Raw genomic sequence first — 19,920 nt, 5'->3', positions numbered from 1 at the left:
TTGCTTTTTTTTTTTTTTTGAGATGGAGTCTTGCTCTATTGCTCAGGCTGGAGTGCAGTGGCTTAATTGTGGCTCACTGCAAACTCCGCCTCCCAGGTTCAAGCAATTCTCCTGCCTCAGCCTCCCAAGTAGCTGGGATTACAGGCGCCTGCCACCACGTCCAGCTAATTTTTTGTATTTTTAGTAAAGATGGGGGATTTCACCATGTTGGCCAGGCTGGTTGCAATCTCTTGACCTCCAGTGATCTGCCTGCCTCGGCCTCCCAAAGTGCTGGGATTACAGGCCTGAGCCAACATGCCTGACCTATTTTTTTTTTAATATTTGAGGTGGAGTCTCACTCTGTCGCCCAGCTTGGAGTGCAGTGGCCAGATCTCAATGAAGCGCCGTTTTAGAGTCATCTGTGCTGGGAGTGAGCCTTCCCTGTCTGCACCCAAACGCGCCAAGTGTGCCATTTCAGGGGTGGTGCTTGCTCCCAGGAACGGGACCAGGTGCTCTCAGCGGTGTGGTGGGTTGGTGGCCTGGGGTCGGCATCAGGGACACAGGCCGAGTGGGAGGCTAGAGCCGAACTGTGGCCTGGGGAGATGTTATGGGTCGGGGGGCAGGTGGCGGGGGGTGGGGGGGCCTCCTGTGCTTTGTGTACACTGAGCATGGGTTTCCTCTGAATTTAAAAGGATGAGAAAATCGGAATTTCTGGCCCTGGTTCTGGCAGGAAGTGCAGTCGTGTGTGAGAGAGAAGGGCTTGCAGTGTCGGCCTGGCCTCCTGGAAGCCCTGGGGCGCAGTCCTGTCCAGCTGCCGCTTCGCCGTGCCCTGGGCGGGTGGGAATGGAGCCTCCTCCTGGGGCCACACAGGGGCCAGCCCTCAGCCGAGGGGCTCCTGAAGTGGCAGTGATGGGACCCTGTGGCTCTTCCTAGTCCCCTCGCTACCAGTTGCTGAGGAGAGGGTAGATTAGCCCCTGGGCTGCACCTCAGTGTGTGCGGGTCTTCCCGGGTATGTGGGTGCAGGAGGTGGGGGGCGTGGAGTGGGCACAGGTTCACACCTGCTGCCTGGCAGTTCAGGGCCCTCATCACACACCACCAGGTTTCAGGGGATCTACAAGTCACTTTCCTGTAGTGACCCGATCAGCACGCACCCCTGAGCACCATCCTCTGGGAGATGCCTGTGGGGTCCCAGGGTCCTGGCAGCCTCCTCCCACCAGGTGCAGTCCTGGTTCCAAGGTGGGGACGGTACCCCTGAACCTGGATGTGCCTTTGAGCCTGGCTGTGCCTGCTGAGGGTGCGGAGGCAGCTGCTACTCAATTTTAGTCTCCTCTTTCTCATTTCAAATTTTGTGTACGAAATATTTTATAGAGGTGCATAAAATGTGGAAAGCCTGTATGTGCTTTCTAATGTTCAAAACCAGGCCAGGCACGGTGGCTCACGTGTGTAATCCCACACTTTGGGAGGCCAAGATGGGAGGATTGCCTGAGCCTGGGTGTTGGAGATCAGCCTGAGCAACATAGTGAGACTCTGTCTCTACAAAGCATTTTTTAAAACCAGCTGGGAATGGTGGTTCACGCCTGTAACTCCAGGATTTCGGGAGGCCGAGGAGGGCAGATCGCCTGAGTCCCAGAGTTCAAAACCAGCTAGGGCAACATGACGAAACCCTGTTTCTACACAAAACAAACAAACGAACGAAAATTAGCTGGGCGCAGTGATGCTCACCTGTAGTCCCAGCTACTCAGGAGGCTGAGGTGGGAGGATCACTTGAGCCCAGGAGGTCGAGGCTACAGTGAGCCAGGATTGCACCACTGCACTCCAGCCTGGGCGACAGACGGAGACCTTGCTCAAATTTATAAATAAATATCCATGTCTGTGGATGCCCAATAAGCAGTGAGCCTGTGTGAGGGTCTCTGCCTGGCCATGACCGTGCTGAGTGTGGTAAAAGCACTTCAAGGCCTCTTGCCCCTGACCCTGCCCATCCCCAACTTCTGTTTCTTAATTTCATTCTTTCCAGGTAATTGCAGATCTAACAGGTGTTAGGTACTTTGGTTAAGCGAAGCTTGATGCAGTTGAGAAATGGAAGAGAAAGTTGGAGGGAAACGTGGGCTAGAGTACACTAAATCTAAGAAATAAAGTGAGTGTCTCTCTTTTGTTTAGAGCAAAAGAAGAAAAGGAAGAAGAAAAGAATCTGAACAACTCTGCTTCCTCAGGGCTGGATTCCTTGCCCCTGTCTCCTGCCAGCCCCTGTCATCTGACTTTGCTTTCAAACCCGGAGCCTCAGGACACAGCCCTGCCCCACAGCCACGCCCAGCAGAGTGGCCCGACTGGCCAGCCGAGCCAGCCCCCGGGCACAGCCACCACACCACTGGAGGGTGACAGTCCCTCCATGCCCACCAAGGTTGGTGACAGCCCCCTGCAGGCTCAGGCTTTGGGAGAAGCAGGAGTGGCCACAGGAGGTGAGGCTCAGAGCAGCTCCCAACCCCAGGACCGCACAGAAGGGGAGGACAAGGACGCTTCCATCCCCTCTCGGGGCAGAGGCCTGTCCCAGGAGGGGCCCGGTTCCCCCACCTCTGCTGGTGAAGGCTGTTCTGGGACTGAAGATGCCGCCCAGGAGCTCCTGTTGCCTGAGTCAAAAGGGGGCAGCTCTGAGCCCGGGACAGAACCGCAGACCACCAGGCAGCAGGCGGGGACCCCAGCCTCTACGGTGAGTCATCCGAGAGAGGTGGCCGGGAGTGGCACTGAGCCCTCGGCACCTGGGCTCTGCTGCAAGGTGCTGGCGTTGCTTCTCTGCCAGGGACGGTGTCCTCTGGGCCCTTCTGCCTACGTGGGGTGGGAGGGCTGCCCCTCCACCCGGGATGCCGGCCCATCCTGTCCCTAGGCTTGTGGCAGATACTGACCCTTAAACCATGTCAGAGTCACCCTGGTCCATTTTGTCACCTTGACTTTGGTGTTTGGGGTCTTGCAGGCAGTTGATGCTGCAGCTGAGCCAGCCGATGCAGTTAAAGGGGCCGGGAAGGAAATGAAAGAGAAGATCCAGGGAATGCAACAGCCGCCAGCAACCACTCCTGCTTCCAAAACACACTGCCAGGTGCGTCTCCTTCCTGCCTGCCGGCTCCAGGAGGCCCTCGTCCTGCCCACGGCTGCCCCTCTTTCATTTAATTATTCAGTGAATATGTAAGTGCTGAGGATATAGCCGTGATTCAGACAAAGCCCTGGCCTTCGGGGTGCTCACATTCTGGAGGAGAGAGAGTCAGGAAACCGACCTCAGCAGTGAGAAGAGCGTGGAGGGAGGGAGGGGAGAGGGCACTGGGGTGGGCCCCGCGGTACTGTGGCCCCCCACAGCCCGAGTGGCTGGGCAAGGCCTCTCTGAGGAGGTGGTGAGGGGTGGTCCCAGAGGTGTCTGGGATGTGTTCCAGACAATGGGAAGGTCATGTGCAGGGGCCCTGGGGTAGTGTGGGGTGGGCCTGTTCCCAGAGCAGCAGGGACACCAGTGCTCCCAGGAGGAGTTGGGGGAGGAGAGGCCACCAATGAGGATGGAGAGCGGCGCCCCTGGAGACTGTGATTAGTGACCCCAATGGCACTGGAAGGTCCCAAGCAGGGAAGAGTTGTGGTCACTCAGTCCGCTGTGAGAAGCATCCCCTGTAGGGGTCAATGTGGAGGCTGGAATGGGCGCGGTGGCTCACACCTGTAATCTCAGCACTTGGGAGGCCCAGGCGGGTGCATCACCTGAGGTCAGGAGTTTAAGACCAGTCTGGCCCCGTCTCTACTAAAAATACAAAAATTAGCCAGCCATGGTGTTGTGTGCCTGTAATCCCAGCTATGCGGGAGGCTGCGGCAGGAGGATTGCTTGAACCTGGGAGGCGGAGGTTGCAGTGCGCTGAGATTGCGCCACTGCCCTCCAGCCTGGGGAATAAGAGCGAGACTCCATCTCAAAAAAAAAAAAAGAAAATGTGCAGACCAGCCTTGAAGATCGGGGTTTGCTTCCTTGTTCCAGGAAGCTGAGACCAAGACCAAGGACGAGACGGCTACGGCTGGAGAAAAAGTCGGTAAAAATAAGCAAGGGGAGCCTGAAGACCCCAGGAAGCCAGAGGGGAAGAACAAAAGTGCAGCTGGTGCGAAAAAGGAGAAGGAGCAAAAAAAACAGAAAGCGGGTGTCCAGGAGGTGAAGGCAAGGTAGGGATGACCCCACAGGGGAGCAGAGGAGGCCCTGCCTGAGAGCCCAGCACACCTCTCCCTGCACAACTCCCAGGGGGTATCCAGGCTGTCCTTCTAGTCAACCGTTTTGGCAAGTTTAACTTTGGGGGAAAAGGGAACCACTTAGGAGGTGGACAGGGCGGGCACCTGTGCCAGTTTCTTGTTTCCTAATAGCCCCTGGGGTCCTGGAGCCAGCATGGGCCTTTTGGAACTAGGAGAGGGGCTGTTCTGGCTCAGACACCTGCTGGTGCCTCCTGCCACTGCCCGCAGCACTTCAGAGATGGGCAGGGATTGGCCACCTGTTCTTCCTCCATTTTGGAGACAGGGAAGAGACGACCCCCCAGGGGGTCGTGTGTCAGACATGGATGTGCTTGCATTTTTTTTTTTTTTTTTTTTTTGAGGCGGAGTCTCGCTCTGTTGCCCGGACTGGAGTGCAGTGGCCAGATCTCAGCTCACTGCAAGCTCCGCCTCCCGGGTTTACGCCATTCTCCTGCCTCAGTCTCCCGACAGCTGGGACTACAGGCGCCCGCCGCCTCGCCCGGCTAGTTTTTTGTATTTTTTTAGTAGAGACGGGGTTTCACCGTGTTAGCCAGGATGGTCTCGATCTCCTGACCTCGTGATCCGCCCGTCTCGGCCTCCCAAAGTGCTGGGATTACAGGCTTGAGCCACTGCGCCCGGCCTGTGCTTGCATTTTTGCTAGGGTGTGATAGTGTGCATTAGGAACACAAGGACCATGTGCCTGTGTGTGCGTGTGTGCATGTGCCTGTGTGTGCATGTCGTGTGTTCGTGCTTGTGCACGTGCGCGGATATGTGCGCGCGTGTGCATGTGCTTTTGTGTAACTGCGTGTACCTGTGTGCACGTGTGTGTGTGTGCATGTTCGTGCATGTACATGGCAGGTGGACAGATCTCGCGGGAATCAGATTTCTGTTTTGGTTTTCCACCAGGACGCTGAGCCCGGGCAGAGGAGTCACCGTGTACTTCCACGCCATCATCTCTAATCATTTCTCCTTCAATCCCGACCACCATAAAGTCTTCATCAGAGGGGGAGAAGAACTCGGAGAGCCGAAATGGAGCAGGAATGTCTGCGAGCTGCACTGCACCAGGTGGGCGTGTCTGTAGGCTTGGGAGGAATCCCTCAGGCAAGGCATAGGATGCCTAGCCTGTGACATGTATTTAAAAAAAAATTTTTTTTTTTTTTGAGACAGAGTCTTGCTGTGTTACCCAGGCTGGAGTGCAGTGGCGCGATCTCGGCTCACTGCAGCCTCCGCCTCCTGGGTTCAAGCGATTCTCATGCCTCAGCCTCCCAAGTAGCTGGGATTACAGGCGCCCACCACCATGCCTGGCTAATTTTTGTATTTTTAGTAGAGATGGAGTTTCTGCTAAATGCTGGCCAGGCTAGTCTCAAACTCCTGATCTCAGGTGATCCACCTGCCTAGGCCTCCCAAAGTGCTGGGATTACAGGCATGAGCCACTGCGTCCAGGCTTTAAATAATTTTTATCAAGTGAGTTGATGACATTCTTTGGCTTTTGGAAGATGAATATTTCAGACAGCTCTTCCTGGCCATGCATTTCTGTGTCACATTCCATCATGGACCTTTTTTTTTTTTTTTAAAGTAATCTTTCTTTATTACACTGTTTTTTTAGAGAGGGGATCTTGCTCTGTTGCCTAGGCGGGAGTACAATCGTGACTCACTGCAGCCTCAGTCTCCTGGGCCACCGTGCCCAGCTTTGTTTATCCAAGACAGAATCTTGCTCTGTCACCCAGGCTGGAGTGCAGTGGTGGGATCACAGGTCAATGCAGCCTTGACTTCTGAACTCGAGAAGTCCTCCCACCTCAGCCTCCCATGGTGTTGGGATTTCAGGCATGGGCCACTGAACCCAGCCTTGCCAGGGTTTCTTTTCTTGTTCTTGAAGCCTCCTCTTGGTCCACATCAATTTGTAGCTTTGCACTCCATGCTGTGTTTGAGAAGAACTAAAATTTCCGGGATGGGAATTTTGGATAACCAACTATATCCTGTTCATTCCCAGAGACTTACATCATGATGGCGTTCTTGTTGAAGGCAGCGTCGTCATTTCCAAGGAATACCTAAATAAATACATTCCTTACAAGTACGTCATTTGTAATAACAAGGGCCCTGCTGAGTTTGAGTTCATCTACAAGCGCCAGCAGAAAGAGGGCGAGCATGTCAACCGCTGTCTGTTCATAAAATCTTCACTTTTGGGCTCAGGAGGTAAGTCGTGGCAGGAGGCTGTCTGCTTACCCTTCCGGAGTGCAGATGCCAGCCCTGCGGTACTGGACGCGTCTCTCTGGAGACCACAGACTTTGCCTGGGCAGTGACGGCCTCTTTGCTCCACAATGGCCCCTCCCCAGCCTCGAGGTTCAGTGACACTGACTTTGGGTTGTGTCCCTGGTTGGTTAAAGATGTGTTGGCTTCTCCTTTGAGCTCAGTGTGACTTACCCACTCACTTGCAGATTTTTTTGTTTGTTTTTTGAGATGGAGTCTGTCGCTCAGGCTGGAGTGCAGTGGTGCAATCTCGGCTCACTGCAACCTCCGCTTCCCGGGGTCAAGCAATTCTCCTGCCTCAGCCTCCCGGGTAGCTGGGATTACAGGAGCCTGCCACCACCCCCGGCTAACTTTTGCATTTTTAGTAGAGACGGGGGTTCACCATGTTGGCCAACTGGTCTTGAGCTCAGGTGATCTGCCCGTCTCGGCCTCCCAAAGTGTTGAGATTACAGGTGTGAGCCACTGCGCCCAGCTGGAAAGGATTTTTAATTAAGGGAAAGGAGAGAACACGAAGCCAGAAGGGCTGCGACTAGGAACAGAGGGGCAGCAAAGGCCTGGAAGCTGGGTCAGGGACACGTGCAGTGACCAGGAGGCTACTGGGACTTGTCCCTTCTCTTGAGGTTTTCAGATGGTTGACTGGAGATGACGCCCAGAGCCCCATCTGCAGGCTCCTGCTGGCTGCCATCCCCAGCGTGTCAGCTCCCCTTAGATAGAGGCGGGCGCTCCCCTTCTCGCAGAGCCCTCTGTGCCCCTCCATGCCTCTCTCAGGGGTCCACCACCTGAGTTCTCTGTCTACAAACTTGGGCTCTCTTGATCACTTGGACTCCCAGCACTGCCTCCTCAGCTGGGGCGTCCTGGGCTTCCCCTGGCTCTCCTCCCTGCACAGTGACACTGAAACTCAAGGAAGTGAGCTGGGGTCAACTGGTTATTGCTTTCCGCTCCCTGCCCCGCGGTGTCCGGTGTCTTGAAAACGGTTGTTTTACTGTTTATGTTGTTCATATGTTGTTTTAGGCAGATACGGGAGAATGTAAATTTAGTCCCTGTCATTCCACCTTGGACGAAGACAGAAGTCCTAAGAACTTTATAAAGTATTTATTTTTTCGTTTTTGTAAACATAATTTTTTTTTTGAGACAGAATCCCGCTCTGTCACCCAGGCTAGAGTGCAATGGCACGATCTCAGCTCATTACAGCCTCAACCACCAGGGCTCAACTGATCCTCCCCCTCAGTCCCCCAAGTAGCTGGGCCTACAGGCGTGTGCCACCATGCCTGGCTAATTTTTCATACTTTTTTTGGAGAGACTGGTCTTGCTATGTTGCCCAGTCTGATCTCAAACTCGTGGGCTCAAGCAATCCGCCCATCTTGGCTTCCCAAAGTGCTGGAATTAAGACGTGAGCCACCGTGCCCAGCCAGACGTGATTTTTGCTAGCTAGAGAGTGTACTCTGAGAACTTAAGCTTTGAGAGAATAGGCCTTAGTCCAGTAATTCCATATATAAATATATTTAAATATAGAATTCTATATATATAAATATGGAATTCCTTCTCTTATAAATGCCGTGGCATTGATAGCTCAGTTAAAAGGGCGTGTGGTGGCCAGGCGGGGTGGCTCATGCCTGTAATCCCTGCATTTTGGGAGGCCGAGACGGGCGGATCACGAGGTCAGGAGATCGAGACCATCCTGGCTAACACAGTGAAACCCCATCTCTACTAAAATACAAAAAACTAGCCGGGCGAGGTGGCGGGCGCCTGTAGTCCCAGCTACTCGGGAGGCTGAGGCAGGAGAATGGCGTAAACCCGGGAGGCGGAACTTGCAATGAGCCAAGATCTGGCCACTGCACTCCAGCCGGGGTGACAGAGCGAGACTCCGTCTCAAAAAAAAAAAAAACAAAAAAACAAAAAAAGGCACGTGGTAGAGGATTTGAGCCGGAGGTCGGCAGAAGCTTCCACAAGGAGGTGATGACTGAGGTGAACTAAACAGTTGCAAGCCCTGCTGAGCCCAGGATGCAGAGCTGGGGTGGGTGGGCCTGCCAGTCTAGACAACTGTCAGGTGGGGAGCCAAAGCACAGTAGGGGGCTCAGGAGGCCTGTCAGGGTGCTTCCCGTTTCTGCCTGATTTTTACTTCTGTTTGTATGTCTTCACGTGGCCTCTGACTATCTCATTGACCTCTTGTGTTTTCTAATTATTTTGCAGTGACCTCACTGGGTTCTCTGTAATGAGGTCTGCACTCACATCGTTTGCAATGGAGCTTAAGAACAGTCATGAATTCAGCCCTTGCCCTGTGCCAGCCACCATGCCAAAGGCCATCTGTGCCTGCTGGGCAGCCTGTACCTTCCTCCAGGGGCTGTGTCCCATTCCTAGTACAGAGGAAACCAACTCAGTGATTGACCGGGACAGTGCTCAGTTGCTAGTGAGGGATGTGGTTTCTGCATGACACGTTCCACCTCCTTGTGATGATGTTTAAGGAAGTTGTTTACCAAGTTTGCTGAGCTACACACTTAGAGATCCGTTGCAATCTCAGGCCCGCTGCATTTCACGACCCTGGGCTTTCCACTCATCACTGTGGGACATCTAGGATGTCTGTTTGCACGGGGCCGGCCTCAGATAAGAAGCCAGATGGAGTGAGTCTGGCTGTCGTCAGTGTGCAGGTTTTTGCTTTTCCCTTCCTCCCTTCCTCTGGCCCGTTGACTCCATCTCTGTGCCAGTCATGATCAGCCTTCTAGGCCAGCGTCTGGGTCTCCAGGGTTTTGATGGTCTTAGGTAGACTCTCGTTCTTTCTGTCCCTCTCAGACTGGCATCAGTACGATGACATAGTTTGTATGAGGCCTCCTGGGAAATTTCAGAAAATCATGAACCATATCACAGACTTCATGAAGAAGGACCTGGTGAAGGGGAAGCAGATTGCCGCCACGGTCATGCTGGACAGCATCTTCAGCATCCTGCAGACCTGGGATACCATCAACCTCAACAACTTCTTCACCCAGTTCCAGCAGTTTTATTTTGTCGTGCGAGAGCCTATGATTTATGAAGGACAGGCACAGCGGTGGACCGCTTTGCAGTATGGGGAGAAAGAGGTATCAGGCTTGCCACCAGCTGCTCTACCTTCTGGGCAGGAGCCTCACCTGACCTGCTAGTGGCCGGATGACCCCTTGACTCTGTGGGCCAGGCTGCAGATGGGCATCTGTAGAAGTTTCTGACCTTTTCTCCTACCACCGTGTCTTGTAATTTCCCTGCCCTCCCCATTTTCCTCCTTTTCCTGGTTGTTGTAATCTGAACCCCACCCCACCCTAGCACCAGTCCTGAGTCCTCCCCTGGCCTTGGAGGGAGAGTGGAAGGAACGGGGAACCCTCCCTCACTACACCTTTTCCCACACTGCGGTGCAGCCTGGGTGGGTTTCAGGCCAGCCTGGAGCTGTTTCTGAGGTGAAACTGAGCGCTGGTGAGCCTCAGGGGCCCTGCCTGAGCCCTCATGCCAGGGTCTTGGCTGCACCGCAGCTGCTCCTGTAGCTCGCACAGGTGTGGTGGGGGGCACGGATGGGGTCTGCTGCCCTAGCTGTGGTGCTGGGGCGGTTCTGGACACCTCTGATGAATTCAAGTTCACGGTTCATGCATCTTCCTCTTCTCCCACCATCAGGTGAAGAAAGACCTGTGGGAATATCTGCAAAAGCACATGGCACCATTTCTGGAGAGAAAAAGCTCGGACCTTTTCCCTAAAGACTGCCCAGTGAGGAGTAAACTGAAAATGGGCTTGATTGTACTTTTTGTAGTGGAAAAATTTCAGTTTTTGTTATCAGAAGACGACCTGACCTCGGTGTGTCACCTCCTGTCCTCGGATGCCAGCTCACCAGATGAGCTTCACAGTGACCTAAGCCACATCCTTGGGGCATCTCAGAGGTATTATTATTTTTTGTTAAAATGTTATTATAGCTATGATAATGACTCATTGTAGTCATGGCAGTAGTTTTTCCTAGCATCTGTCTTATTTTTATGATATTCTGTCTTCTGTTGAATACCCTGCTTTGTTTGTTTTCCCTAGACGGTGTCTCACTCTGTGACCCAGGCTGGAGTCCAGTGGCGCAATCTTGGCTCACCGCAGCCTCCGCCTCCCAGGTTCAGGCAATTCTCCTGCTTCAGCCTCCTTAGTAGCAGGGACTACAGGTGCACACTACCACACATGGCTAATTTTTGTATTTTTAGTAGAGAAGGGTTTTGGCCATGTTGGCCAGGCTGGTCTCGAACTCCTGACCTCAAGTGGTCCACCCACCTTGGCCTCCCAAAGTGCTGGGATTGTAGGCGTGAGCCACCGCGCCCGGACTGAATACCCTGCTTTTTGAAGCTTCGTGTCATACCACGAGCAGCCTCTGTGTGCACGCATTTAGGAGGTTGTGGCATGATGCCGGCCTGAACACATTCCCTCAAGGACATCTGCAGAAGCAGCGTGAATGTTCCTCCGATGACCCTGCCTGTGCCGTGTCTAGTTCAGGAAACACAGTGTGACTGTCCCGGGCCTGAAATGTTTGGTGGTGAGAAGGTGATGGCCTTTGACTTGGTGGGAAGACCTGCTCAGATCCCACTGAGCTCTGATGGTCACACTCTCCCAGCATTCTGTGTGTGTTGATTTGAACTTGAGAATGACATGAGGTAGCCTTTCCTGACCAGCATGTCTTATCACGACATCTGCCTCTTGGTTTTATACATTTATTTATTTGTTGTTTTCAGACAGTGTCTTACTCTGTCCCCCCAGGCTGGGCTGCAGTGGAGCAGTCACGGCTCACTACAGCTTCAACCTCACAGACTCAGGTGGTTCTCCCACCTCAGCCTCCTGAATAGCTGGGACTACAGATGCACACCACCACTTGCAGCTAATTTTTGTATTTATTGTAGAGACGGGGTTTCGCCATGTTGCCCCGGTGGTCTTGAGCTGCCGAGTTGAAGTGATCTACCTGCCTCGGCCTCCCAAAGTGTTGGGATTATAGGCATGAGCCACTGTGCCTGGCGTGGTTTTACAAATATAAAACACCCAGATAAACGCTGCACATTTTGACAAACAGGAGGAATGGTGGTAAGGCAATGTACAAAGTTAGTGCCAGTGTTTAAAGTATGAGGAATCATTAATATATTTTGACTGCAGCACATTCACCATGTATTGTTCATGGGCCCACCCCTTACATTTAAAAAGTTGTTTTGGGGCCGGGCGTGGTGGCTCATGCCTGAAATCCCAGCACTTTGGGAGGTTGAGGCAGGCGGATCACGAGGTCAGGAGTTGGAGACCAGCCTGACCAACATGGTAAAACCCTGTCTCTACTAAAAATGCAAAAATTAGCTGGGCGTGGTGATGCATGCCTGTAATCTCAGCTTCTCAGGAGACCGAGGTAGGAGAATTGCTTGAACCAGGAGGCAGAGGTTGCAGTGAGCCGAGATCACGCCACTGCACTCCAGCCTAGGCGACAGAGCAAGACTTCATCTCAAAAAAAAAAAAAATTGTTTTGGCCGGGCATTATGGCTCACACCTGTAATCCCAGTGCTTTGGGAGGCTGAGGCAGGAGGGATTACTTGAGCCCAGGAGTTCTGGATCAGCCTGGGAAACAAAAATTAAAATAAAAAATTTAACCGGCCAACATGGTGAAACCCTATCTCTACTAAAAATACAAATACAAAAAATTAGCCAGGCGTGTTGGCGGGCACCTGTAGTCCCACTTACTCGGGAGGCTGAGACAGGAGAATTGCTTGAACCCGGGAGGTGGAGGTTGCAGTGAGCCGAGATTGTGCCATTGCACTTCAGCCTGGCCAACAGAGTGAGACTCTGTTTCAAAAAAAAAAAAAAAAAAAGTAGCTGGGTGTGATGGTGCACCTGTAATTCCAGCACTTGAGAGACTGAGGCAGGAGGATCCCTCGAGCCCAAGAGTTCGAGGTTGTAACGATCGCACCACCACACTGCCTTGATGACAGAGTGAGACTGTCTCTAAACAATGAAAATAAATTTTACAAGTTGCTTTATATTTAGATTTACTGTTGCCAGATGGCCTGGGTTCAAATCCCGGCTCTGTCAGGCAGGACCCCGCGTTGACTACTTAGCCAGGACCTCTGCCTCTGAGATCGCTCCCCGTCCTGGGAGTTTGTTACTACACTTGATCTTAGCCAAAAGGCCAAGAAGCGATCCGTCCTGGGAGTTTGTTGTGGGGATTCGGCAAGAGCCCGCGAAGGACCTGACGCCCTAGGCTGGGGGCTGAGGGAAGCCCTGTCTCCTGTGCGAGTTACTCTGTGGCTCCTGTGCGAGTTAAACTCTGCTCTGTCACGTGTGTTGCTCCTCCTGCTCTGTGCACCTGGTGTTTGCTTCCCGTTGGGACTCCAGACCCCCAGGGAGACGACTCCCTGGCCAACCCAGCTCACTGCGGGATCTTTATTCCCTTCCAGCTGGCAGCTGTACCTGGTGAACCTGTGCCAAAGGTGCATGGACAAAAGTATGTACCACTGGCTGGGCACCCTGCCTGTCCTGCACTGCTGTATGGAACTGGCCCCACGGCACAAGGACGCCTGGAGCCAGCCTGAGGACACCTGGGCCGCTCTGGAGGGAATCTCTTTCTCACAGTTCCGGGAACAAACGCAAGATACGTAAGTGGTAGAGTTGTGCTTATCTACATGAATCTGGGAAGAATGGCTCCTACACCGTGCGCCCGGAGTCCTGGTGGGCTCTGTAGTGACTCCATTCCTGTTTCTAATGACAGAAGTAACACACGTTCTTTTAACATTTTAAGACATCAAAACTATCAAGAATAGGCGGGGCACAGTGGCTCACGCCTGTAGTCCCAGCACTTTGGGAGGCCGAGGCGGTTGGATCACCTGAGGTCAGGAGTTCAAGACCAGCCTGGCCAACATGGTGAAAAGCCGTCTCTACTAAAAATACAAAAAAAAAAAAAAATTAGCCAGGCATGGCATCATGTGCTTGTAATCCCAGCTACTCAGGAGCCTGAGGCAGGAGAATCGCTTGAACCCGGGAGTTGGAGGTTGCAGTGAGCTGGGATCATGCCACTGCACTGTAGCCGCGTGCTTTCATAAGCATCCTTAGCTTTCTCTGTCCAATGACTTCATTGAGATAGATCCCTATAAGTGGAACTGCTAGGTCAAAGGCGTTGTGAACTCTAAGTCATTTATACCTTTGCATAATGCAGGCCTATAGGAGAGAAATATTGGCAATATATATAATCCTGACCTCTGATCCAAACATAATGACCTCCCCTTTAGCCCAAGAAAATATTACCAGAAAAAGTTTATTTATTTATTTTTTAATTTTTAAGTTCAGGAGTACATGTGCAGGTTTATTTTTTTTTTTTGAGACAGAGTCTCGCTCTGTCACCCAGGCTGGAGTGCAGTGGCCGGATCTCAGCTCACTACAAGCTCCGCCTCCCGGGTTCACGCTATTCTCCTACCTCAGTCTCCCGAGTAGCTGGGACTACAGGCGCCCGCCACCTCGCCCGGCTAGTTTTTTTTTTTGTATTTTTTAGTAGAGACGGGGTTTCACCGTGTTAGCCAGGATGGTCTCTATCTCCTGACCTCGTGATCCACCCATCTCGGCCTCCCAAAGTGCTGGGATTACAGGCTTGAGCCACCGCGCCCGGCCCCAGGTTTGTTATATAGATAAACTTGTGTTATGGGGTTTTTTTGTACAGATTATTTGACTCCAAAATTTTTTTTTTTTTTTTTTTTTTTTTTTGAGACGGAGTCATCCGCCCTCCTGTACCCAGCCCCTGGAGTGCATGGCCAGATCTCAGCTCCACCCTGCAAGCTCTGCCTCCGCGGGTTTACGCCATTCTCCCTGCCCTCAGCTCCGAGTAGCTGGGACTATAGGCGCTCGCCTGGCTAGTTTTTTGTATTTTTTTAGTAGAGACGGGGTTTCACCGGGTTAACCAGGATGGTCTCGATCCCCTGACCTTGTGATCCCCCCGTCTCGGCCTCCCAAAGTGCTGGGATTACAGGCTTGAGCCACCGCGCCCGGCCTCGTGACCCAAATATTAAGCCTAGTACCCATTAGTTATTTTTCCTGATCCTCTCCCTCTTCCCATCCTCCCCCTCCGATAAGCCCCAGTGTGTGTTGTTCCCCTCTCTGTGTCCCTGTGTTCTCATCATTTAGCTCCCACTTATAAGCAAGAACATGTGGTATTTGATTTTCTGTTCCTGAGTTAGTTTGCTAAGGATAATGGCCTCCAACTCCATCCATGTTCCTGCAAAGGAGCTGAACTCATTCTTTTTCAGGGCTGCATAGTATTCCATGGTGTGTGTACCACATTTGCTTTATCCCGTCTACCATTGATGGGCATTTCGTTTGATTCCATGTCTTTGCTACTGTGAGTTGTGCTGCAGTGAACACACATGAACATGTTTGTTTATAAGTGAGCGATTTACATTGTTTTTGGTATATACTCAGTCATGGGATTGCCTGGAGTGAATGGCATTTGTGGAATTACCACATTGTTTTCCACAATGGTTGAACTAATTTACACTCCCACCAACAGTGCATAAGCATTCCTTTTGCTCTGCAACTTCTCCAGCATCTTTCAATTTTTGACCTTTTAATAGCAGCCATTCTGACTGGTGTTAAGATGGTATCTCACTGTATTTTTTTTTTAAGAGACAGAGTCTGGCTCTGTTACCCAGGCTGGAGTGCAGTGGCGTGATCTCAGCTCTCTGCAGCCTGTGCCTCCTGGGCACAAGCGATTCTGCTGGGATTAGAGGTGTGCGCCACCATACCCAGCTAATTTTTGTATTTTTAGTAGAGACGGGGTTTCACCATGTTGGCCAGGCTGATCTTGAACTCCTGACCTCAAGTGATCCACCTGCCTCGGCCTCCCAAAGTACTAGGATTATAGGCATGAGCCACCACGCCTGGCCTCATTGTGGTTTTTTTTGTTTTGTTTTGTTTGAGATGGAGTCTCACTTTATCACCCAGGCTAGATTGCAGTGGCACAATCTTGGCTTGCTGTAACCTCTACCTGCCAGGTTCAAGTGATTCTCCTGCCTCAGTCTCCTGGGTAGCTGGCACCACAGGCGCCCCACCTTGCCTGGCTAATTTTTGTATTTTTAGTAGAGACGGGGTTTCACCATGTTGGCCAGGCTGGTCTCAAACTCCGGACCTCAAGTGATCCACCTACTTTGGCCTCCCAAAGTGCTGGGATTGCAGGTGTGAGCCACCGCGTCCATCCTCATTGTGATTTTGATTTGCATTTATCTAATGATCAGTGATGTTGAGCTTTTATTTTATTTTATTTTTTTTTTGTCTTGAGATGGAGTCTTGCTCTGTCGCCCAGGATGGAGTGCAGTGGCGTGATCTCGCCTCACTGCAAGCGCCGCCTCCTGGGTTCACGCCATTCTCCCACCTGAGTAGCTGGGACTACAGGTGCCCGCCACCACGCCTGGCTAATTTTTTTGTATTTTTAGTAGAGACGGCGTTTCACCATGTTAGCCAGGATAGTCTTGATCTCCTGACCTCATGATCCACCCGCCTTGACCTGCCAAAGTGCCTGGATTACAGGCGTGAGCCACCGCGCCCGGCTGAACTTTTTTTCGTATGCCTGTTAGCCATATGTATGTCTTCTTGTGAAAAGTGTCTGTTCCTGTCCTTTGCCCACTTTTTAATGGGGTTTTTTTTTCTTGTAAATGTGTGTATGTTCCTTACAGATGCTGGATATGACGCCTGTGTCAGACGCATATTTTGCAAAAATTTTCTCCCATTCTGTGGGTCATCTGTTTACTCTGTGGATAGTTTCTTTTGCTGTGCAAAAGCTCCTCAGTTTAATTAGTTCCCATTTGTCAATTTTTGCCTTTCTTGTGATTGCTTTTGGTGTCTTTGTCATGAAATCTTTGCCCGTTCCCGTGTCTAGAATAGTATTGCCTAGGTCTGGGCAAAGATTGGAGAAAAATTATGGAGAAGTCCTTAAAAGTACAGGCAACAAAGTGAAGTGAGATAAATGGGATTACATCAAATCAAAAAGCTTCTGCACAGCAAAGGAAACTATCAACAGAGTGAAGAGACAGTCTACGGAATGGGAGAAAATAGAGGGGAATTTAAGGAACTGAAACAAGTGAACAGAAAAAGTTAGATTTTAAAATGGACAAATGAGTTGAGTAGTCATCTCCAAAGAAGACACACAAATGACCAACAGGTATATGAAAAAATGATCAGCATCATTAATTAGGGAAATGCAAATCAAAACCCCAATGAGATATGCTCTTACCCAAGTTAGAATAGCTGTGATCAAAAAGACAAAAAATAAATGCCTGTGAGTATGTAGGAAAGAGAAACTTACACAATATAGGAATGTAAATTAGTACTGCCACTATGGAGAACAGTATAAAGGTTCCTCAAAAAACCACAAATAGAACTACCGTATGATCCAGCAATCGTACTGCTGGGGATATATCCAAAGTAAAGGAAATCAGTATGTTGAAGAGATAGCTGCACTCCTATATTTATCATAACACTCAATAGCCATGATCTAGAATCCACCTGAGTGTCCACCTGCAGATGAGTGGATGAAGAAAGTGTTTTCTATTTACCCAAGAGAATACTATTTGGCCACCAAAAATAATGAAATTCTGTCTTTCGCGGCAACATGGATGAGCTTGGAGGAGATTATGTTAAGTGAAATAAGCCAGGCACAGAAAGATAAATACTGCACGTTCCCACTCATACGTGGATGTGAAAAGAGTTGATCTTCTAGAAGGAGAGAGTAGAATAGTAGTTATGAGAGGCAAGGAAGGGTGGGGAGAGGGCTAGCCAAAGGTTGGCTAGTGGATACAAAAATATGACTAGATAGGACGAATAAGTTCTAGGGTCCTAGAACAGTATGGAATGACTGTAATTTACAATTTATTATGTTTTTCAAATAGCTAGAAGAGTGGAGTTTGAATGTTTCCAACACAAATAAGTGTTTGAGATAGATATGCTAATTACCCTGATTTTTACACATTGCACATTGTATGCATATATGTTGTATACACATATTTGTACAGATTATACATTGTACATAGTATACATTGTAGACATATTTATATGTATATACAGTGCACAAAGTGTATTCTCTATATGCATACACTACGTAATGTATACAAACATTTGTATACAGTACGTATTATATACATATATGGAAATATAACACTGTTCCCCATAAATATGTACCATTATTATGTGTCAGTTTAAAAATAATAAAAGCAGCTGGGCTTGGTGGCTCATGCCTATAATTCCAGTAGTTTGGGAGGCCCAGACAGGAGGATCGCTTGAGGCCAGGAGTTTAAGACCAGTCTGGGCAACGTAGTAGAACCCCATCTTTACAAAAAACAAACAAAAGAGTTAGGCATGTTCTGGTATACCTGTACTCCCAGCCACTTGGGAGGCTTACATGGGAGGATCACCTGAGCCGGGGAGGTCAAGGCTGCAGTGGTAGAAGTCCAGATTCCCTAGAAGTTGAAATAAAAGCATCTTTATTTTCAGATTCCTGACAGGTAACCACAAACTTTCCCTGTAAGTATAATCTCTATGAAATACTGAATACTGGGTTATTTAATAGAACTGTCATAATGACCACAGATTAACCCTTCTAAGCAAAATAGATTAATTTATTTTGGCCTTGAAATGGTCTTTCTCTTATTAACGTGCTAGAATGTATTCATTCACTCACTGGGCGAATACTTGAAGAGCACCTTCCTTGTGCCAGGAAGTACTACTCAAGGCATAGGGTGTACAGCACTGCTCAAAACAGACAGCGGCTCCTGGCCTCATGGAACTTGCATTCTAGCTGGAGAGGCAGGCGGTTAACACATTAGTAAGTCCTATTGATGATAGAGCTCTGGAAATTCCTCCTTCCCCAGCCTGGAGGTGCAGGCCGCAGAATCTGCTAAGGTCTGAAGATAGGGCAGGAGAGCAGAGGTAATGACTGCAGCATTCTGGGCCTTGCAGTGAGAACAAGACAGTGACCATGCAGTTGGGAAAGTGGCTGGAGAACTGAAAGAGACGCCCCCTTGTAAAGCATGGTGCTCAGAGCCTGCCGAATGCCAAAGACTGGGGACAGCAGAAAAAATGAGACAGTTGCTCTGCGCCCCTGGATCCCAACTTCTGCTAAAGGCAGTGTTATGGTCTTGCCTTTAGAAGATGTAAAAGCCTTTGGAAACCAATTCTTTTCCTTTTCTTTCTCTTTCTTTCTTTCTTCTTTCACAATTCTGCTATGTTGCCCAGGCTGGAGTGCAGTGGCATGATCGCTGGTCACTGCAACCTCCGCCTCCCAGGTTCAAGTGATTCTTGTGCCTCAGCCTCCCAAGTGGCTGGGACTACAGGTGCATGTAATCACATATCACATGTGGCTAATTTTTGTATTTTTAGCGGAGATGGGTTTTGCCATGTTGGCCAGGCTGGTCTTGAACTCCTGGCCTCAAGTGATCTGCCTGCCTCAGCCTCCCAAAGTGCTGGGATTACAGGCGTGAGCCACCCACTGTGCCTGGCCAGCCCTTGGGAACCAATTCTAATTAAAGCTACAACAAAGCTGTAGTTCATCTAAACTATTAACTCAGCCCCTGATAACAGAAGAGGCCACTAGACGATCAAGAGAGAAAACAATCAATATAGTCAGACCCATGGATGGTCCGTATTTACCTAGAAAGGCTAGATACAGTAGACATATAGAGTACCTTTTATTATTATTGCTATTGTTATGTACTTATCTTTAAATCTCTTGAAAAGTCTACGGTAGCATTGTTCCTAAAGAGCCAGTCTTTCGGGTAAAAGTGGCCTTTAGTATGCAGTGAACCTTTATTGCTATGTTTTTCGTAACTTCTGTTACTTCTGGGGAACCTTGCTTTATTTCTTTCCCGTTGTCAACATTTTGGGTCTCCAGTACTGTGTTCCAGAAGCAGCATTATTTAAGGGCCTTCGCTGAGCGCACTTGGGCTGTTTGATCCTGGGTACTCGTTAATAATAATTTAGAGGTTTGATCGGGCTCAGTGGCTCATGCCTGTAATCCCAGTACTTTGGGAGGCCGAGGTGGGTGGATCATGAGGTCCGGAGATCAAGACCATCCTGGCTAACATGGTGAAACCCTGTCTCTACTAAAAATACAAAAAATTAGCCGGGTGTGGTGGAGGCACCTGTAGTCCCAGCTGCTCGGGAGGCTGAGGGAGGAGAATGGCGTGAACTCGGGAGGTGGAGCTTGCAGTGAGCCGAGATCTCGCCACTGCACTCCAGCCTGGGTGACAGAGCAAGACTCCATTTCAAAAAAAATAATAATAAAGAGGCTTAATTATTGGGATATTACCTTTTTATTGTAAAATATACATAATCTCCAGTTTACCATGTTAACTCCTTTTCAGGGCACAGTTCCCTGGCACTAAGTACATTCACACCGTCGTGCAGCCGTCAGCACCGTCCACCTCCAGAACTCAGCTTCCCCAGCTGAAACTCCATCCCCATGAAACAACCTCC

At 50.3% G+C, this 19,920-nt stretch overlaps 1 protein-coding gene across 2 annotated transcripts in view; it reads left to right on the top strand.

The window, feature by feature from the left end:
* Positions 1-19,920, top strand: part of RNF213 (ring finger protein 213) — a 147,871-nt gene that overhangs the window by 29,393 nt on the left and 98,558 nt on the right. The window contains exons 6-13 of one of the 2 annotated variants that reach the window (XM_017879305.1): positions 2,231-2,683; positions 2,945-3,067; positions 3,974-4,152; positions 5,119-5,277; positions 6,203-6,405; positions 9,247-9,530; positions 10,090-10,349; positions 12,870-13,067. In XM_017879305.1, coding sequence (XP_017734794.1) covers positions 2,231-2,683; positions 2,945-3,067; positions 3,974-4,152; positions 5,119-5,277; positions 6,203-6,405; positions 9,247-9,530; positions 10,090-10,349; positions 12,870-13,067 — 1,859 coding nt within the window. The remainder of the gene's footprint in view (positions 1-2,230; positions 2,684-2,944; positions 3,068-3,973; positions 4,153-5,118; positions 5,278-6,202; positions 6,406-9,246; positions 9,531-10,089; positions 10,350-12,869; positions 13,068-19,920) is intronic. The other variant, XM_017879306.1, reaches the window with a different exon arrangement.

Source organism: Rhinopithecus bieti, unplaced genomic scaffold (assembly GCF_001698545.2).
Source record: "Rhinopithecus bieti isolate Rb0 unplaced genomic scaffold, ASM169854v2 scaffold_9899, whole genome shotgun sequence".
NCBI lineage: Eukaryota > Metazoa > Chordata > Mammalia > Primates > Cercopithecidae > Rhinopithecus > Rhinopithecus bieti.
The sequence above is the reverse complement of the archived record's forward strand: the minus strand, read 5'-3'. Positions and strand labels throughout refer to the sequence as shown.